General features: G+C 45.5%; 1 protein-coding gene across 1 annotated transcript in view; it reads right to left on the reverse strand.

The window, feature by feature from the left end:
* The window catches only part of LOC144095251 (ATP-binding cassette sub-family G member 1-like), a 58516-nt gene extending 52274 nt beyond the window's left edge, over positions 1–6242 (reverse strand). The window contains exons 1-5 of the mRNA XM_077629033.1: positions 6069–6242; positions 5190–5307; positions 3931–4117; positions 2458–2603; positions 1537–1660 (exon numbers count right to left, since the gene is read on the reverse strand). Of these exons, the coding sequence (XP_077485159.1) occupies positions 1537–1660; positions 2458–2603; positions 3931–4117; positions 5190–5307; positions 6069–6222 (729 nt within the window). The 5' untranslated portion in view covers positions 6223–6242. The remainder of the gene's footprint in view (positions 1–1536; positions 1661–2457; positions 2604–3930; positions 4118–5189; positions 5308–6068) is intronic.
* Between the last annotated feature and the right edge of the window lie 14347 nt (positions 6243–20589).

The raw sequence follows: 20589 nt of genomic DNA on the forward strand, positions 1-20589 counted from the left end.
TACGGCATGGTTCAGGTGTCCAACGATATTATTATTATTATTACAAAAGGACAAAGGTTGCATGGCAAAGATGGCGACAAGAATTAAATTCGCTCTCATGGCTCAATATCCTATAGCGTAATGTCATTTTCCAACAGCCCTGAAAACACCAGAAGTGCAGTTTTATGTTGCGCGTTAATGCCGGGGTGAGCGGTATTGCACTGCTGCTCTTCAACCTTTGAAAAATTAAAATTACCTTCTTCCCATTTATCGTTCAACGTGGCCGAGCGTGCGCAAAAGGTGTTACTTGGCCATTGCACACTGAATGGCGCTGCATAAACTCAGATTACACACGAAAAAAGCTCGGCCTTGTTTCAGTTTGCTTCAACGAAGAACTCTGTTGACATTTCAGTGCCAGCATTCTTTCATTTGCCCCCCCCCCCTCCCTCGTTTCGAGCAGCAAGCCGGCAGTGGTAGAGGTAATATCGATATCAGCACTTAATACTAGCACTTTGTATTAGTAGTAATAGTTGCTATTGTTTTGGCGGTAATGAGCATTTCAAACATCGGAATCATTTATGGTTGTGTGAAGTTTTAGACATTCAGGCTGAAAATGTTTTTGGGCGCAAACTCTCATTTTCGCGAAGCAGGAAAATCTAACAACTGCTGAAGCCGCATGAGGATCTTGTCTCGCAGAGTAATTTCTATGGAAGAACATGTTTATGGTTTATGGGGGATTTAACGTCCCAAAGCGACTCAGGCTATGAGGGACGCCGTAGTGAAGGGCTCCGGAAATTTCGACCACCTGGGGTTCTTTAACGTGCACTGACATCGCACAGTACACGGGCCTCTAGAATTTCGCCTCCATCGAAATTCGACCGCCGCGGCCGGGATCGAACCCGCGTCTTTCGGGCCGGCAGCCGAGCGCCATAACCACTCAGTTACAGCGGCGGCTGGAAGAACATGTGCTCGGCTCTGGTGTAACTCAGTGAACCGTGATATCATCACCTACTACTTTCACTACCTGATTCGGTCCTCCCTATTTCGCATTTCCCAGTGTATATAGGCGAGCCAGAGACACGTTCATCTGACTACTGACCTTTCCACTGTTTCTGGCATTCAAGCTTTCTCTCTTTCTTCGCACTGTGCCTTCGCAATGTGAACCTTTACGCTATGTTCATAGACAGTAATTCATAGATATCATCGGAGTAGTTACTCAGAACCCTATAGGACCAGGTGCAATGCGAACGTACAAACGAGGGCAATGACCGATTAACTGTACTGCAAAATGTGTCAAAGAAGTTCGTGATCGAAATTAAACTATAACATCTCTGTCCTACCGTATATGAAGCCCCTAATCAGTAGCAAAAAAAATTCAAGATTTTAAAATGTTGAAATAATTGCTCAATGTGGACACACCCGCCCCAGCAGTGAAACTCCCCGCAAAAATGGATCTATGTTATTCGCTTGCTCGCGTTTCATCGTACCACGAATGGTAGCCAAACCACTTCCGGATTTCTTTTTCCTTTTAACCGCACAATGTTTCCCAAAGCTTACCCAGTCGAAATGCGAGAAAAGCACAGAGCTCGGGTTGTGGATCGAGCACAGCACTGTGTGTCCGGATGCGGCGAGTGACTTGAGCTCGTGAGTACAGCGCAGCGCCGAGCTGCTGTCGAGACCACTGCAAATCATGTTCATTGAATAATCACTCGCTAACATTCGAGCGATGTGTTCGCAGTTCAGTATGGCTGCTAAGTGACTCAGCAATCCACCGAAAATAAAAGGCACATAAGAAGTAACGAAAGAAAACGCAAAAGGGATTTTAAAGGGTGATTGCGTGCTTAACAGAAAATCGTTGCAATCCCAACACAAAGGCTGTCAAGGTCTACCGACTCTTATACTGTGTAACTGCAGTTATATATAACTAAAGGATTCGAGTAATAAAGATCTGTTGGTACTCAGGCTTTCTTGCAAAAACCTTCATTTCGCGGTTATTCAGATTAACCCTTTCGGCCTGGTGACCTGAAATGAGGGCAAAGATACTTGCTGAAGCATTTTATTCATGATAGTCACTCAGAAGAAAACAAATTGTTAAATATAGCCTCACTTATTCATATTTGCGGTACTTTTCAAGCCCTGTGCTTTGTTTTCTTCTTCCCAGTTGTAAAGGCTTTATCTTAGATGCGATGGAGTGCCCAGGACTACACCTTTCAATACACATTAAGTCTTTTTGCCGGCATTCGCTTTTAAGAATAATAATTATTATCGCCCGAAAACAAATTTGGGGTTTTTACTTTCTTCTTTCACTCTCTCCTTTATCCCTTCCCTTACGGCATGGTTCAGGTGTCCAACGATATATGAGACAGATACTGCGCTATTTCCTCCCCCCCCCAAAAAAAAAAACAATTATTTTTACAAATTTAATTTAATTGCACAGCATGTGATGTCTATAGAAGGTAATTAAGTTGGCATAAAAACCTTGTTGGCTCATCCAGAAATACAACAGGGGGATTGCTAACGAGCTCCTGCGAGATCGCCAGCCGCCTTTTTTCTCCGCCGGAAAGGAATCTCGTCATTGTATCCGCACACTCGTCGAGGCCCCACCTGCTTATTGTATCATCTACCTGCAAAAGAAAGGAAGAAGCCGCAGAGGAGCATGTTTTTTTCCACCTCCGGGTTTCTTCAAGAAATCATCACTTCGAGGAAAGGAATACACGTCCGTCTTTTTTTCTCTCTCAATAACTCTAAGCATAACCATGCCGTCAATCACGGTTCCTAGAGGTTGTTTCGCAGCATAATAAAGTTTCTTTTTTACTTGCTTTCCTCAGCCATATCTCATTATACATATCAAGAATGCTGCTTTACTTGTCAAAATCTGCACACATGCACTCCGCTACAAAGTTTCTTAAGTCAAATTTAAGTGCCAGAGCTGCACGTATGTTGTTACTGTGTAATTCTTTCTACCTGCAAGGAGAGTTCCTTTTTCACTTTTTTTCCCCTCAGTTGCTGAACCGCATCATGAAAGGGCGTGGCCTTCCATAGCATGCATGTCATAACGCCTGCTCATATTATGATGCTAAAGTAGCCTACGGCCGACATTTGTGATTCGTTGCGCAGTCCATAAGACCGAATAAAGAACTTTTGTTCACATGTTCCAAACTGTCAACAAATTAATAAAAACAAATCCGCGTTGCAGTAACAGCTCAGGCTAGGGTTTGGGCTATTATTTTCAATTCCGTTATAACGCCCAAACTAATACACGTCCCCAAGAAAAGTCCATTCTGCAAACAAGAAATGCGGGCGGGGAACATTTAGTGCGAAAGCGCTACGTAACTAGCATAGCTAAAAAAACCAGTTGTGTGTGAAACCTCAACCTTTGACCTTTGACGGAGCGCCTACAAAAAGTTTTTACTACTACTGAAGGAGCGCCAGCGGCGGAGGCCTTGAACAGCTGCTCTTTTCAATGCACGACTTTTTCACTGTTTTCAAGTAATATTTTACTTTGATCACATCAAATAAAACAATCACAATGACTGCGAACCCTTCATTATGAGTCTGTTATATCGCTTCATGGTTTACCAATTTGGGGATTTGCGTCCCTTTATTCCTACAAGGTTGTGCTAACATGGCTGCAAATGCGCGTCAGTTTGACGGTAGTTACGCAGAGCAAGCTGAAATGGCTAACTTGAGAGTTTTAAGGTACTATGGGTGGTTATATGGTACGCGCTCTTCTTGTAATGTATGGTACAAATCACTCCTAAAAACTGTCAAATACCGCTCACACGGGAAGTTCACACTATGCGAATAGGATGGGTGACAAGAGAGCTAAGAAATAAACTCGCTGTGGTGTCGTATCCGTTTCTTTAACCTCTTATTATTTCCCTATTCGCGCAGTGTTAACTTTTCCGGACATGGAGCGTCTATCCCGCAAGAAAATTTTAAATCACTCACAAGTACAGGAATCTTTCTACATTCCAACGCTGGCATGCGCAGCTCGACACTGATGGTCAGGGCTTCGCGCACTGTCAGTTCTTGTAACAAGCAATCGCCTTGCATCACGTAGCAGCTCTGCATGTTGAACAGCTTGGAGTCCCGGATATAGTCGTTGACATGGACTTCACCTTCATAGCCCTTGTCACTACACGACAAGTGAATGTAGAAAATGTGCTGCGTGAAATAATTTATGCTAGAAATAAAGCCTCAACTAAATAAAATATAGTAACTGAACCCTTAAAGAACTTTGTTCAGCACTGCCAGAGTTTCATTATCCCAGCAATATTCTGTTGTGCTAACCCTAGTTTCAAATAGGCACTCAGCCTACATTCGCGACTTACATTTACGTTCGCGACTTATGTAACCGTTTCAGCGCTCAGTGCACGATACGCACAGTACGCTCATCAAAACCCACAAATCGAGCCGCACCAAAGCTGGATATTTTCGTCGAAATTAGCAACCTTTTGCAGTTTGCATCCCTTTTCCTTGTAACAAACGAATCTTAGAGCAGTTTATGGCTGCTGATGTTATATGCATTGCTTGAGCACTTTTGCAGTTTAATATCGACATACGTTACCACCAGCCGCTCTTAATAGAGGCTTTTACCATACCCAGACGCATTAGCCCAGACGTATACCGGTTTACCGGTCCCTTCTCGCGCATGCGCAGATGCATTGTTGGTGTGAGGGGGAGCCACTGTGCGTGCGCAGGAGGGGTCCGGTAAACCGGTATACGTCTCGGCTAGTATGTCGCCGGTATGCTAAAAACGTCTGTTGGCTGCATTCGTTGCGCTCTTTATTTTTGCCATTTTTTTTCCTGATAACCACAAAGGACCAGAATGATTTCCAAATTTTATCGAAATCTTCTAGGCGTAAGTGCATAGCAAGTCCTTTTTTTTTTACCGAACGCAATATATTTTCAATCCTTTGACGTTACGTTCCTTATTTACCACACAATCTACCAAGGACTACTGCTGTATTCTGTAACAATTCATTCCCAGTTCATTCTTTTCTTTCTTCTGGCATTGATTCCTGCGACTTTTTACGTCATGGCTGACAGTTAAACAAGCAATGAGTGGCCAGCACCGATAGCGAACACTGGGTTGACGAATGGCAAAGAAGCAAAAAAATTAAACTCCGAAAGAACTGTTACAATATACAGACGTAGATTGTATTCAGTAAAGCAGCCAAATAATTAGAACCAGCCATTCCACACACTAGTAGCCTGATAGTATGTTCAGCAGCGTTGTTTTTCCAGCTCCTGATGGTCCCATGATGGCTGTCAAGGTGCCTGGCGCCGCCCTCCCGTACAAGTTGCTCAGGAGCGCTTTCTTCCCTGCAGGTTGACGGAAGCCATTGTAGAACACCCTAGTGTCACAATCTTTATTATGGCATCGACCAGCTTAAAACTACAAATTGCAGGAAGTAAGTGTAGAACCTGCCAGTGTCAAAAACCTTTAGTATGGCATCGATCAGTTAAAAATACAGACCACAGACGGCAATTGTAAAACTTGCAAGTGTCACGTCCTTTATTATGGCGTCCGTCAACTTAAAACTACAAATAAACGCCTTCGTTTAGAAGACCAAACATAACATGCCAATATATTAACGCACATGCCTTATCCTGCAGATAACATAAAACAGTAGTTGTACGAACTGTTTTGATGAGCCGCGACAAAAAGCAGCAGCGGCCTTCGCCTGCAGTTCGATTTCCATGGAAAATGTTAAAATAAATAACGCTAAAACTAGTTTTTTTTCTCGAAAAAATAAAAAATGTTCAGTATAGTTTAAGTATTACACTGTCTATAATTCGTCACACTTTGAAAGAAATATCGTTCCATCGAAGATCAAGGAGGTATAGGAATTTCCAGCGCTTTATATCAACCAGTACATGTTCTAAATATGAAGCTAATGCAATTTCCTGAAAGCAATGCTTCGACTTCTTCCTGCACACACCGCAATAGAATGATGAGATGTGCCCAGCTCGAAATGTTAGCTTAAATGAAAAGCGCAAATAAATGAAGTTGAGAGATTTCATTAAGAAAAACTAGATGCCCATTTGTGAAGCCTGCAATTATTCTGAAAAGTTGTGCTTACTTTTGTCGGCTTGAACATGGAAGGAGATATCTTTCCATTCAAGAGCTACGGCTTGGCATCTACGAGGCCGTAGAGATTGCCGAACATCAGCAGCATCCTCCAGGATAATGATGTCGGTGCTGTCATACTCCGGCAAGTCCCCGTTTGACTGCATGCTGCAAAATATTATTGCGCATTATAAGCAGCACGTTCAAAGTAAAGTGTACCGAAAGGACCCAGAAGGAAAATAGCAATTTAAAACAAATCCCGAGAAGTGCGCAGCTATTTGAACATGCTTCTGGGCTGTTAAAAGTGCAATAATCATGTAACGATTTGACGCAGGCGTGAATTCGTTGATGCTATAGATGTTTGTGAAGGGAGGTATGACACCGTAACTTTGACGTCCGAACACCGTGGGTATGTGCCATCGTATTTGAGGAAACAACAACAACTTTGACGTCGTCATCATGGTCACGAGGTACAAAAACAGATGTCACCTTGTAAACTTTTACTTTTTTTTTGGTGCACCCTCTTTCCGTTGCGCGTTTGCTCCCACCGCTGTTTCTTTCCTACGTGTGCTCAGTGTTATAGGCTTTGATAAAGTCCCCAGCTTTCTGAGGCTGCGTTACACACATCCCTCCCAATGTAAAAACCACACACGCCCATGCTACAGCGCCGACTCAGGGGTTAGAAGTCCCAGCAGCTTGCGTCAAACTAATCTTGGTAGCAACGGTGATGAGCTAACAGACAAATCTGGCTAGAAACTTCCAGCCTGTTAAATTCTTTTCGCAACAAGCCGACGTCATAAAAATCTCTCCACAGCTCCTCCGCACAAATTTCGAATGTGTTTTCGGCTCTTAGACCCCATCGCGAATATAAAAAAAAAGAAGGATTCACAAAACCAGTTTGTGTGTCCCTGGAAATGCTATCGCGTTAAAAGCATCAGTGGTAGGAAATATGGGTTAAGGACGCTAGATGCTGCGCTGCAGCAGGGTCAGGTGTAAGGGAACGATAAACAAGTTCGAACTGTGCGTGAGCGCCCTCACTTTTCTGAATAAAACGGCAGAGTTAACGCACACTCTACAGCGCTGGTGCGCAAAAAAATCATTGCCTTCTCACACTTATATTCAGATAACCGCCACATTTGGGCATGTTAAATATTGTCTATATCAGCGCAGTCTGCGTTGCATGACCCTATTGGTTTTGTTACGAAATTTAAATAATCAAATTAGCTGGCTTACCTAATAGGGTGGTCAAAAGCTTCAAGAAAACGAAAATTTGCCGCAAGGCCTCCGCACCTCACACACTCATAGAAAAGTCGCGTGCCTGTAAAGAGCGTCAGTTTCGCACGCCTGGACTCTCTGTTGTGAGCCTCATGCGACTGGGCAACACAGCGTGCCGCAGCTGATAGAGGTCTCTTTGCGAACGAGCAAGACATTACAAGAAAAATGTATATAACTCGCACACGTGCTTATCAGTCCAAGGGAAGGGCTCTGCTTCGTGTTTTCAGCTGAAGCCTTGACGGCTAATATGTGGAAGAACATGGGTGTCGCTAAATAAAAAAAAATTCTGCCAGCCACATCCACATTTTACCAGGTTAACTATTTCGCGATTTTCCGCGCGACTTACGTCTGACATCTGCCTCATTTGCTATTACAGAAGCGCTTTACTTCGGTAAATGACTTTATAAACTTTACTGAAATCAAATATTACTCACTTAAACACTCATTAATTCTCCCATGCAAACCGATTCCTTAAAAAAATAGGAGAGAGTCTCCTATCGTGAACAGGCATTTATTTGCATTAAAGCGCAATGCAAATAAAGTCGGTTAGATATGGTCGAAGTATTCTGTGATGCCATTTTGTTTCAAAAATTTTTGTTCCAAAATATTTCGACTTTATATTGAAACACTTTGCGCGCTTATTTTTAAATCCTTCCAATTTTTCTCGGCTAGCCTTTATGCGGACGGAGAGTTAAATAATCCGAAATGATAATCAATCTAGCGATCTTTCTTAAAGCGTGTTAATGTATTTAGTTCAGACAGAGTATTAGGGGAGTGAACTGATAAAAACAGATTTATCACTTGTTGCTTTATAAAAACATTTTTATCCGAGAAGCGGGGGTGGGGGGGGGGGGGAGAGGACTTTAATTTCTCTGATTTGTACCAGTGGAAAAAGAGCTGAATTACAGATTATGAAGTTGGGCTTCAACTGCAAGAAAACCAAGTAGAACCAATTATATTTCATTTGATACCAGACGTTCATTGGAAGTTTCTCTCAATTAATTTGACTCCAACATCAGCTGAATTACATTTGTCACTGCCATTTCGACGCGAGTTAATATTCTAAATCGAATTCCAAAATTTTAACAAGGCTGTAAACGCAAATACTTAAAGTGTCTTTCATAATTTATATCTTCTTCTGTTTAAAATTAAAGATGTCTGTAATTTCTCTTCTAAAACACAACGATTCGTGGCCAACAAACATGTGTTGATTTTTCTGACATCGCTTATTGTGAAAGTATACAGAGCCAATTGTTCCAATGGCAGTCGTCTTTCGACGTCGTGGCCGTTTGATAAGCGGCGATTGAAATCAAAATATTCATTCTGGTTACTGAATGCTTCGCTGGGTCATCACTTGAAGCTAAAAGAAAACTAGTTAAAAACAGCAGGTTGGACAACTTCTTTTTGAAGGCTTTTCTTTCTGGATTATCGCTAAGCTTTATGCGAAATTAGGCAACTCTCATGAATGTTAAGGCCTCAGTTCATGCCGTAACTTGAGAAGCCAGAAAGAAAACTTACTTTCTAGGCTTATACATGCGTCTCGGACTTACTCCAGTGACTTAGTACGAACGCCCATACGCATTCTGTAGAACTAATGGAGTTCGCGTGAGCGCCAAGCTAAACTAAGCCGCGCTGTAAGTGCTCTCTCACACTGAGCAGCACCCCACGTAATGGGCGCCTTCTATCCTGTCATTGTTCCGGCTTAATCTCCTCGGTTTTCTCCGCGAAATCAGCATACGGAAGTCTTGTCATTTTTTTTTTTCGTAAAATACGAGGCCATGTAATGTGTGCGCCCCTGTTGCTTCTTTGAGGCTTCAGATGACCAAAACAGCCTCCAGAGCCGGTTTTATATCCCTAGCGAAAACAACGCTGTTTATGCCCTTGAGCTGAAGGAGCCCTGTCGGCGTTCTTGTCATATTACAGATCAGGAACAAGTTGGAATGACTTTATCATAGCGTAGCCTTGGGACGTCCCTTGGAACAAGACTCAAAAAGGAAAAAAATACGTGGCATTTCTGTAGAGCACGAGATAGCAATGGTCTCCAGCCGACTTTTATATCACGCTCAGCACGACTCACAACACTTTATCGCTCGTTGCTCGCCGTTCGGATTGTGGTGGGTTGCAGTTGGATTGGATTGTAGTGGATTGTGCTGTGCAGTTGCAATTACAGCTGTTACCTTTCTCACGCGACTAAACACCCGTTTCTTCCTCACATCGTTTTTTCCATCCTCAGTCTTGTCATCGACGAGACATCCTACAACAACAGTAAAGTGGGGGAAGGAAAGCGCATCACTTCACATCATTGCGTTCATTTCACAGATAAAAAGGTAGCAGAGGTTCTACCCTGACCTGTGGCAGTTCTTATCGGTGCGGGAACGGCGAAAAACTTCTTCCTATCATTGCTAACTGGCGCCATTACAGAAACGTTCCGACGTCGCTCGGTGCACGCTCGCATGCTTAACTAACACGGTGCTCTCTAGAACACTGTGGAGTGCTTCACGGGGTCTTTAATCGGGATCAGCCTCTTGATTCGTGCAAGTACAGCTACTCCTCGAAAGATTCGCTGTGCCTCAACGAGCGCTGCCAACTGCTCTTCTGGGCCCATTCCTGCGTTGCTTTCAATACTTTGCCATCCTATGAGGCTGGGCTGTGTCCATAGGGCGGCCCGGGTGGGCCTGAGTCTCCCCAAAATCATCCTCAACCTGCCCTCCGTCCGCTCGGTACAAACAGTCACTTCCCGTAAAACGTTTCTCGCTACGAGCCTACTATGAGGTGCATTAGGGCATCAGAGTGCACCTTTCTACGTCATTCAAGAAAATTCCCACTTTCTCCGGCCCATTTACTACGGTGGAAGGAGAGGGAGGGAGGTAGAACCTGCAGTGGGCCGAAACACCCGTTCCCACCCTATGCGTGCGTCTCCTCTATGGATACATGTGGATCGGAGCAAAGGTGTTAATCGGTGTGGGAGCCGTGGTAATCTTGCAAAGATCTGCCGTAGCACCGCCAATTAAGGGCCGCATCGCACCGCCAATAGTGCAAGGATGGATGGATGGAAAAACTTTATTTTCTAAAAGATATGGCTCTCGAAGAAGCCATGCCTGAGGACGACGATAGGGAAGGGGAGTTCAGATTAATAGAGGAATGTATCTCTCCAGCCATCGAAATAAACCCGAAGAGGGGGGAGGGAGGCATCGATGTAGCAAATGCGTTGTTTGCAACTGTCGATGGGCCTCGCCGCGGTGGCTCAGTGGTTAGGGCGCTCGACTACTGATCCGGAGTTCCCGGGTTCGAACCCGACCGCGGCGGCTGCGTTCTTATGGAGGAAAAACGCTAAGGCGCCCGTGTGCTGTGCGATGTCAGTGCACGTTAAAGATCCCCAGGTGGTCGAAATTATTCCGGAGCCCTCCACTACGGCACCTATTCTTCCTTTCTTCTTTCAATCCCTCCTCTATCCCTTCCCTTACGGCGCGGTTCAGGTGTCCAAATATATATGAGGCAGATACTGCGCCATTTCCTTTCCCCAAAAACCAATTATTATTATTAACTGTCGATGGCTCGAGTGATAGTCGTCTATGCGCCTCTCTTCCTCTGAACCCACCTTCCCATCTTTAGCTATATATGTTGGCCTGCGCTGCCACAATAAAATGTTTATTTTCCCGCCAGCCGTGTCTGCGTCTGGTTGCCCGCGGCTTCCGGCTATGTAATGTGTCACAGGGCACCTTCTCGAAAGCACGCATTTCGGTCAGGCTCGTTGATTAGTATTGTCATTAGCCAAAATAGGTGAAAACCTAACGATTGAATTTTACATACTGTGGATATGACATCGCTGATGATAGAGAAACTGCCGCCTACATCTACTGTGAAATTCCACATTTGTTGCGGTTTTTTCTTGTGCGTGCGCCTTGCGTTCGGCAAAGGAGGGGATCATGTTCGGGCGAGGGAGATTTCGATCAAGCAAGAAAGAGAGCGAAGAGCGCCCCGAAGATGTGCAGTCTGGTCCAAATGTCAAACGTGTCTTATACGTGACCGTGAGATGTAGTTAGGATTCGTTCTGTCTGGGGTCACCATGTCGTGACATCGGCAACTCTTTCGGCACTCGGTAAAAGCCAGGTGCAACCTTCAAGCTTCGCGCTTAAAACGAAAAAATTCATTGCTTTGCGCCGATGGACATATATTATATGTAGCCTAGCACGTCTCAAGTCGCCATTGACGCTTCGAAACGCCTCTCAGACGCTACACTCAAGAAGGAGGCGAAATGCCTCAAAGAGGCGCCGCAGTTTACCAAAGGGAGTTTGAGTTCGGAACTGCCTTCCGACGGTCACAAGAGCGCCCCACTTCTGTGTAGGTGTTATAAGCAGTTGTAGAGATACCGTACTAACAAATTCGGTACACGCCGTTTTTCAACGAGAAATAGTGTAGAGAACAATTTTTTCATATGTGATAAGCGTTCACTATAACAATCATATTTCCGCAGGTCTCCTGTAGGCAGGTTTGAATTTTTCTCTTTGACGATTAACGTTTTTGCTATCGTCAAAAGCGTTCCCCATTGGATTTTTATGGCAGTCTAGACTACTCAAACGAGCGATGGCCAAACTTTAAAAAAAATGATATTGCTACGCATCGGAAGACTGGGCCATTACCTTCAATATTTTTCATAATAGCACGTTACAATAGTTCACAGTTGTCTCACAGTTAAAATTGATGTCAATAATCCTGGACCTGTTATTGTGAAGGAACTTGAAAGTAATAATAATATTAATTGGTTTTTGGGGAAAGGAAATGGCGCAGTATCTGTCTCATTTATCATTGGACACCCGAACCGCGCCGTAAGGGAGGTATAAAGGAGGGAGTGAAAGAAGAAAGGAAGAGGAGGTGCCGTAGTGGAGGGCTCCGGAATAATTTCGACCACCTGGGGATCTTTAACGTGCACTGACATCGCACAGCACACGGGCGCCTTAGCGTTTTTCCTCCATAAAAACGCAGCCGCCGCGGTCGGGTTCGAACCCGGGAACTCCGGATCAGTAGTCGAGCGCCCTAACCACTGAGCCACCGCGGCGGGTCAGAACTTGAAAGAGATAGCGTTTTTGTTTTATTGGCAATCTTTAATCTACCTTAAAGCCAACCGCGGCTGTGAATGGTTGGGGCCACCAGCTGCTGAGTCCGTGGACGACGGTTCGATGTCGGCCGTGGCAACCACGTTGCGGTGGAGACGAAATACTACAAATTCGGGGGACGCCATCCCTGATCCCACGGCGCGGTTCGGGTCTCCACCGGGATGGGACACGTTTACTGCCCCCATAATTTTCGTTAAAACTAACAAATCAAAAGATGAAACTTTTTTATCCGCTTATCACGAAATTTTAGGATAATGTTCGGCATGGAAGCGCTTGCAATGCACCTTGCCGATTCCAAGAAGTTTCTTGAGACCACCGAAGAGGCCTTTGAGTACCACTTTCATGCAGACTACGCCCAGTGTTGTACGGGTCAGAAGCAGGTGCTGACTGCCCACAGCGATCAACAGTGTTCGTGCAAGTGTTTCCTATGAGGTCTCTCTGGTGAGCAGGCGCGGCGCGCAGTTCGGCTTGCTCTATTTTGCTCATTCGTTTCACATTCGTTTTGTGCCTTCGTAATCCGCCAAGGCACCCGAAATAGGGCCCTTCCCAAACTCCCGCGAGATAGATTTTCCGTTGAATAACCAAACTAGCTCCCTTTTTCCTCGAATAAAGTTCTAAATACGCATCGCCTTTTTAAGAAACTGACCTTTCGAACAGTTGCCGATAAATCCAACCCCTCTTCTCCCGGTTTTCTGTACTTTTGCACGACTAACGTCTCATTTTTCCACCGCAGTTGCCATCCTTGAACGAAAGCGACAACTGAGTGTAAAAAAGAAAGTGTAATCCAGCTAGAGAATACTATAAACGTATCACTGAAAAGGCGAAGGACGATTGGAGAGAAACACGAGACTGGCCCTGGTTCGCAACTATTTTTGTTTTCTCATGTGGAATTTATGTTTACTAGAGAGAGTACGAGAGAGAGACTCAAACGCTTGCCAAGAGTTAGCCAAGCCCGAATCCGACAAGTCTGATTCCCTATCGGGCCGCATAATAATAATAATAATTGGTTTTTGGTGGAAAGGAAATGGCGCAGTATCTGTCTCATATATCGTTGGACACCTGAACCGCGCCGTAAGGTAAGCTATAAAGGAGGGAGTGAAAGAAGAGAGGAACAAATAGGTCCGTAGTGGAGGGCTCCGGAATAATTTCGACCACCTGGGGATCTTTAACGTGCACTGACATCGCACAGCACACGGGTGCCTTAGCGTTTTTCCTCCATAAAAACGCAGCCGCCGCGGTCGGGTTCGAGCCCGGGAACACCGGATCAGTAGTCGAGCGCCCTAACCACTGAGCCACCGCGGCGGGGCCGGGCAGCATGGCCGACCTGATGCTGGCGCTGTTTGTTTCTTTCTTAGTATGGAAGGATTACACGAGTTCACGGATCATCTTGTCCTTGCGCTAGGACAGCACTGACGCACATTTGCCCTTCCAAGGCAAGCAGTGCCTATGCAGTGATAATTTAAAGCAGTCCTTTAAGCTATCATGCACTCAAAGGTGATAGCTTATATAGCATCAGAGGTGAATCTATGCGGCTTTTTTATTTTTGTTTCGCCCCGAAGCATGCGAGGCACTGAACCCGGTTTTTCTGACCCTCTCTCCGCACCATTGCCGCCTGCGGTCACAGTGGTGTGATGCAGTGGCCCAGATAGAGACTATCTCGTCGGTTTCCGCCGCTCCTCGGGCATCGTCTGCCGTGTACGTTATCATAACGCACTTCACCCTCGTAAACAGTGCCAAAGTAGGACGAGATGTTTCCGAAGCACGATTTTCGCAGCCCGGCGAACTAGATTGATAACCCAAGTCTGAAAGCATGAAAGCTACAAGATGGGCCCGAAGACTCTTGTTTGCAGAAGCGCCGTCCTTCAGTATGCGCGTTTCTCGCTTCTTTCAAGTTCTTAAAACTATAAAAAAAATATCCAATCTCATGGCCCCCTACAACGTCTCCAATAAAGTGGGAGCAAGTCACATGTAAGATAGTGTTGTGCATATCGTTCGACAGCTGTCGCTCACTCGCTTTTTTTCGAGTTATCTCAGCGTGGGTTCGCATTAGTGAAGAATCACACAATGTACTAGCTAGCGAGTGCAGGTAAGACACACAAAGCCACCAGGAGTCTAGATTTCACCTCCTCGTTTTCGCGTTCCCTTTCTGTGCCCGAAGCGAAGGCAAGCTTGACACAGGGGTGACATGCTAGCCCTAGACTGAAAGGGGTGACCGTACTTCAATGCATGCGCTCTCAAAATTCCTGATTACTGAGGTGGTAGCAATTGTAGTGCTCCTCAAGAAATAAAAATTGGTTGTTGTGGAAACGCAATGGCGCAGTATCTGCCTCACATCAAGGCGGACACCTGAACCGCGCCATAAGGGAAGGGATAACGGAAGGACTGAAATGAGAAAGGAAGAAAGAGGTGCCGTAGCGAAGGTCTCCGGAATAATTTTGACCACTTGGGGATCTTTAACGTGCACTGACATCGCACAGCACACGGGCGCTTTTGTGTTTTCGCCTCCATCGAAACGCGGCAACCGCGGTAGGGGTTCGAACCCGGGTACTCCGGAGCAGTACCCTAACCACTGAGCCACCGCGGCGGGTCTCCTCATGATAGCCTATCGCTTTTACGAAATCCAAATTCATGGCGCACTGATGCGGCAACGTCGGTCTTCGCAGGTACCGTCGGTCTTCTCAATCAAGTAGATCAGCACATTTATAACTCTAGCATTTTTTTTTCTCTAACGCGGCATGTATTCCAGTAGCATGTACAGAATGATATTACGTACATCATAATGCAAATGTGTCCCGGCTGTGGTCCTGCCATTTCATATTTATCAACGAGAGATGACCTACATACACAGTGCATGTTTGAAACTGGCGGACTTGGTCATGTGGCTTAAGTCTCTCCATGTGACTAAGACTAAAAGACCCGCTTCTGCTGCCCTCTAGTGAAGTCGTGGTGACCAACATTCATAAAATGCAATATTAAGCACTGTGTTACAACATTTAAAATTTATTTTAATGCCTTTTTTAAAGTAATGAATAAATCTGGTCTTACGTTCGTTAAGCGTATTGTATATTCTGGAGACCACCACCCCGTTTTTGAGTGCGTCGACTTGACGAAGGAGGGCGATAGCGTCGGCTGCATGGCCATCCTTGCATCAAGTGAGCGGGCTCTTTTAAACGCTGTTTTCCCCCATGACCTTCATGCAGCCGAATTTTTACCTTTTAACCAGGCGCAAAACCGTTAAAAACTCACCTTACAACATCGTGGGATATGCGGGATTTCATTATGCATGTAATGAATGAGTTTTATGTGCAAGTGTCGGGACGCAGCCGCCCAGAAGAGGCAGGGCTAGTTGAGCTCAGCTCACGGCTGGAACGTGGTAGATCGCGTCTAAACGATAGTTTCCTTACTGTAAATAAATCAACAAAATAAATAAATAATCAAAACCCTGTCCCCACAATTCCCAGTGCACTTGACCTACTCCCTCAGCCAAAAGCAGGTGATTTCATCACACGGTGACAGGGTTAACAAAGTTGTCCCGGTTTCAGACTGACAGACTGGTCAAGGTAACTCTAATATTCCAAACGCTCTAAGGTGTCGTCGATCTTAAACCTATCATAAATATGCATGCCGTATTTTTATCTATAAAAAAGGAGGAGGAATTGAACATCCCTAAAAGTCCTATTGTGAGCTCTAGTTAGAATACGCGTTCTTACAGCGCGTATTTCTTCCATCTGCCGTGAATCTGAGTCGGCCAAAGTAAGGGAGACATAGCACAATCAACGGGCATCTAGCATTTCGCCTGCATCTGAATGCGACCGCCGTGGCCGGGATCGAACCCGCGTCTTTTCGGGCTAGAAGTCGAGCATCGTAACCACTCAGCCACCGCGACGGAGGAATAACGAAGGTAATCTGCTAACTTTGCCTTTTGGCCGGCGGATTATATTGAAACAGCATATTTGCAGCAACCGAGAAATGCGCACTTAGGGTCTTATCTTCTCAAAAATACAATGAGCTGTTTTCTGTGGAAAGTTATTGATTGCTCATGTAACCACGAATAGACTTCATGTCACAAACGTTTCGAAGGACCTGCTGCAGTCAACATCTTTCGAGTACTTCTACGGTTTCTAATAAGCAGCCGCATGAATGAGGTCACCTTTCGAGGCTTCGCAGATAGCAGGAGTGCCCACAGCATATGTGCGAACATTCTAAACAGAAGACGGTATTTTCTGCTGCTGACCCGAAATACGCGGGTTTGATCCCGGCCGCGGCGGTCGAATTTCGATGAAGGCGAAATTCTAGAGGCCCGTGTACTGTGCGATGTCAGTGCACGTTAAAGAACCCCAGGTGATCGAAATTTCCGGAGCCCATCACTACGGCGTCCCTCATAGCCTGAGTCGCTTTGGGACGGTAAACTACCATAAAAATCCGGAGAAAAAAGCCACGTAAAGTACTAACAGCCTACTTTATGCAGAAATAAAAGTGAAATTTTCAGGGGTTATAGCGAGGTATCTGAGTTGTTTCGTTTTCTGCAGTAAATCGCACAAATTGTCGATGACAAAAGCCAAAGAAAGTGGTTCCCGTTTCGGGTCTCATAGGAAATTCTCATTCACAAAGATGCATTCTGAAATCAGGTGTTTTATACAGCTCTTTGAATTCCTCCTAATCACCTGGTGTTGGTCTGGCATACCTCAGCCAGTTCGGTTAAGCGTGCAGGGCTCTGTCCTGTTGTCACAGAGTCATGATATAAGGGCGCGTTTACGTGTTTCCATCTGAATTCAATTAAATTCAAAGTTCATGCTTGCTAAAACAGTTATGTCGATGGCCGCCCACGAAAAAAGTTGTAAGTACTGCTTAAAAAGATCGGCTACCAGTACTGGGCAGAATCGGCAGTGCGCACGGAAGCAAGATAATTGACATTCTATACAATAAGACAGCAGATAGTGGTCTCATTTCGTCTCAGTCTATCTCTTTCCACTTGGGCGCCCGCCTCAGCTGCGGAAGGTGGTTGGTTCGAAACCCACCGCCGGCAACCCACCGGTCAAAATGGGTACAAGCGTCCCCCGGCTCGGCGCCAGGCTTCCTCAGGGGTGTGTGCTTGGAAGAAGCTACACATACCCCGCTGCGCCCTCCAGGGCAAAACCAGTTTCGAACACCGTCAGCCTGCAAAGGTGGTTCGTAATTCAGTTGACAGGTTCAACAGAGCGTCAAGAGTTCGATGAAGGAGTTCGCTCTGCGCGAGTTCAGCAGATGAGTCTCAGTCTTCGAAGTGTGCTTGGCGCTGCGCCAATAAAATAAAAAAAAACGGCCAGAGAAATGGGCTTCTACCACACAAGGCGGATTTAGGGTTGCTTGCCGGCCGAACTTATCTCTGATCCGTCAAGGCAGCTGTGGTCAAGGCCTTTTTCCGCATGTACTTTCGATAGCACCTGACGCTGTGTAAGTTTTCCTGTCATCGCTATGGTGCCACTTCAACCGTCAGAACAAACTGCTTGTTCTGCCGATCTAAAACTATGCACATTCCGCTCACGGTATCTTGCAGATAATTTCGCCGAACATGGCTTAAGATAGCGGGCTCTCGACATTTATCAGTTCTGTCTGCAGCCTACTTTGTGAGCACGTGTGCACTTTGCACATCAAGTTTACGAAAGACACGTGGCAAAACGGTGTTTTTTCTTGGTGTGTAGGGATTTCAAGGGCGCTCCGCTTTTGCTGCACTTATTAGCTGCTGAATTTCTCCCTACGGCAGATTACCATCCAAGTAACCTTCTGGAGAAGCATGTATGTTTAGAGATTTTCTTCAGGATAGTTTTTGGTAATTCGTAGTTCAGATTTCAAGCTCGTCGAGTTGGAGTGCGCAATGTTGGCACGGTTCACCACGGATGATACAACAGATCACATATGTGCTGCCGAGGGCAATGATTCAAATTCTGGGCACTTTTATGAGCGTTTGGATTTATTGTAGATGTGTAGTATTAAGCTAGCCATGAAGCACTTCACAAGGACGCCTGAGAAGACGATGTCACTGTCCATTCTTTCTTCAAGCGTGGTGTTGACAGAAATTTCTTAGTTACGTTATAGAGCATCATTTAAAACTGCCTTTTCTCCAAGAACTGGACGCAGACGTCAACGTATATTACCTCTTATAGGAGACGGAAGGTTCCCAAGGCTTTGCAGTGAGTGCGAAGTTTTGTTAAACTGGCTATGGTTACCTAAACGGAGACTCCCACTATGGTCTCAGAGGTTTGTAAAAGCTTCCGTTGTAGCGAAGTGCTCGATACACAGAACAGAATCAGTTAATTGTCACAGCTCGATGCCGCCGAATGGTGCCCGCCATTGAAGAATTACGTCTTTGTCCATAATCATATCGGTTACTGCGCACACACAAGCAAGGAGGTGAAGGGTACACAGAAAACACAATTGTGCACCCTTCAAGTCCTTGTTTGTGTGTGCACAGTTACCTATGTGGCAATGAACGACCAAATCGCCCACCAACGTGCACGCCTTTCTCAGTCACTGTTTCCGGGTACCCACTGCTAGCTACACGAGAGCACTTGAAAAAACACTTCGAAATTCACGAGCATGTCATTCTCAAAAACTACTACGTTCTTTGCCCTCATACCAGCTTGGTTTATAGGGGGTTAACGTCCCAAAGCGGCTCAGGCTGTGAGGGACGCCGTGGTGGAGGGCTCCAGAAATGTCTACCACCTGGGGTTCTTTTACGTGCATTGACATCGCACAGTACACGGGCCACTAGAATTTCGCCTCCATCGAAATTCGGCCGCCGCGGCCGGGATCTAACCCGCAGGTCAGCAGTCGAGCGCCATAACTACTGAGTCACCGCGGCGGCAATTTGCTCTTATAATAAAATTATTGCTTGTTCCTCTTCACTGACGCCGTCTTGCCTCCCAGATGGGCCAGAACACACAGTAGGTAGATTATTTCCGGCACCGACCCGTTCGTACAAAGTAAAAATAATAGTTAAACTCTTTCAGAAAGGCAGCAGTGCTTACAGCGCCAGAGAACCTTCTGCAGGCTAGACTGTAGCGTGCATATGGTCGGCACGCAGCATGTTCAATTATCCTCAAACAGCTCTCTTAATTCGTCGTCTGCGGGCTGGTGAAGTCGAATGGTCCCATTCCATGTGTCGATTAGTAATATAGCAACGTCCCTTGTGTTACACAAGAGTAATTTCGAAACGAGTTGTCGGCAACGCCTAAAAACTCTAACAGTGCAAGCTCTAACGTCATTCTGCACTTTCATGTGTGCCACACCTTTTAAGATACCAATCTCTTCAAGCAAGTCCGATCGCTTGCACTATTTCATGTTGAGCTCTCTCCGCGAAACCTTTTCTTCCGCACCAGGAGTGGTATTCAGGTGCGTTCTTTCTGTTTCGTAATGCACGTGCACAAGAGAACTTATCTGAGCCCACCAAGGACAGCAAAAGTGCTCCGGCGACGTAGATACCAGGAAAAAGTGTGGTTAAACACGACCTGCACTCTGCGCACAAAGGTAGTAGTAAGGTGGGGACAGAATTCATAAGTGCCCAGACCCGTTCCCTTGCGCTAACGTCATCGGTATTATCTATAAAGTACTACGCGCTGAAAGCAAACTACTTCCCATCTGGAAAACCAGCAACTTTGCAAGACAAATTAGGCAGCACCAGATAGATGTGAGGAAAGCCAATGCAGCATCAAACGCTTTAGTAGAGCACGTGGAGACAACCAGACAATGAAAATTCAAAAAATAAGGAATAGTTTGAGCAGGACAGAACACATCAGCACGTAGCTTGACTACATAATTTTCCTGACAAGCTCCCACAAGCTGGAGGAAAGTTAAGACGATCTCAGCCATATCTATGCAGGAGGAAGCCTGAGGATTATGTAGGCTCTCTTATTCCGAAACGCTCCATTTTGGACAAGAATTCCATTTTCAACCATGAAACGCAAACCGTTTCACCCTCACCAGAGGATGTTATGTCAAACACTACTAAATATGTTTGCTGTAAGTACTGCTGGCGGATTACATACTGTTTCTGAACGAGACTCTATGAAAACTGTGAAAGTTTGAGCGATACCTTCAAGATGACGCCACCTGACGTCATATCTTGCTTAACGTTTGGACTATTCAGAAGCAATTAATTTTCCAGTT

Source organism: Amblyomma americanum, chromosome 6, assembly GCF_052857255.1.
Source record: "Amblyomma americanum isolate KBUSLIRL-KWMA chromosome 6, ASM5285725v1, whole genome shotgun sequence".
Lineage (NCBI taxonomy): Eukaryota > Metazoa > Arthropoda > Arachnida > Ixodida > Ixodidae > Amblyomma > Amblyomma americanum.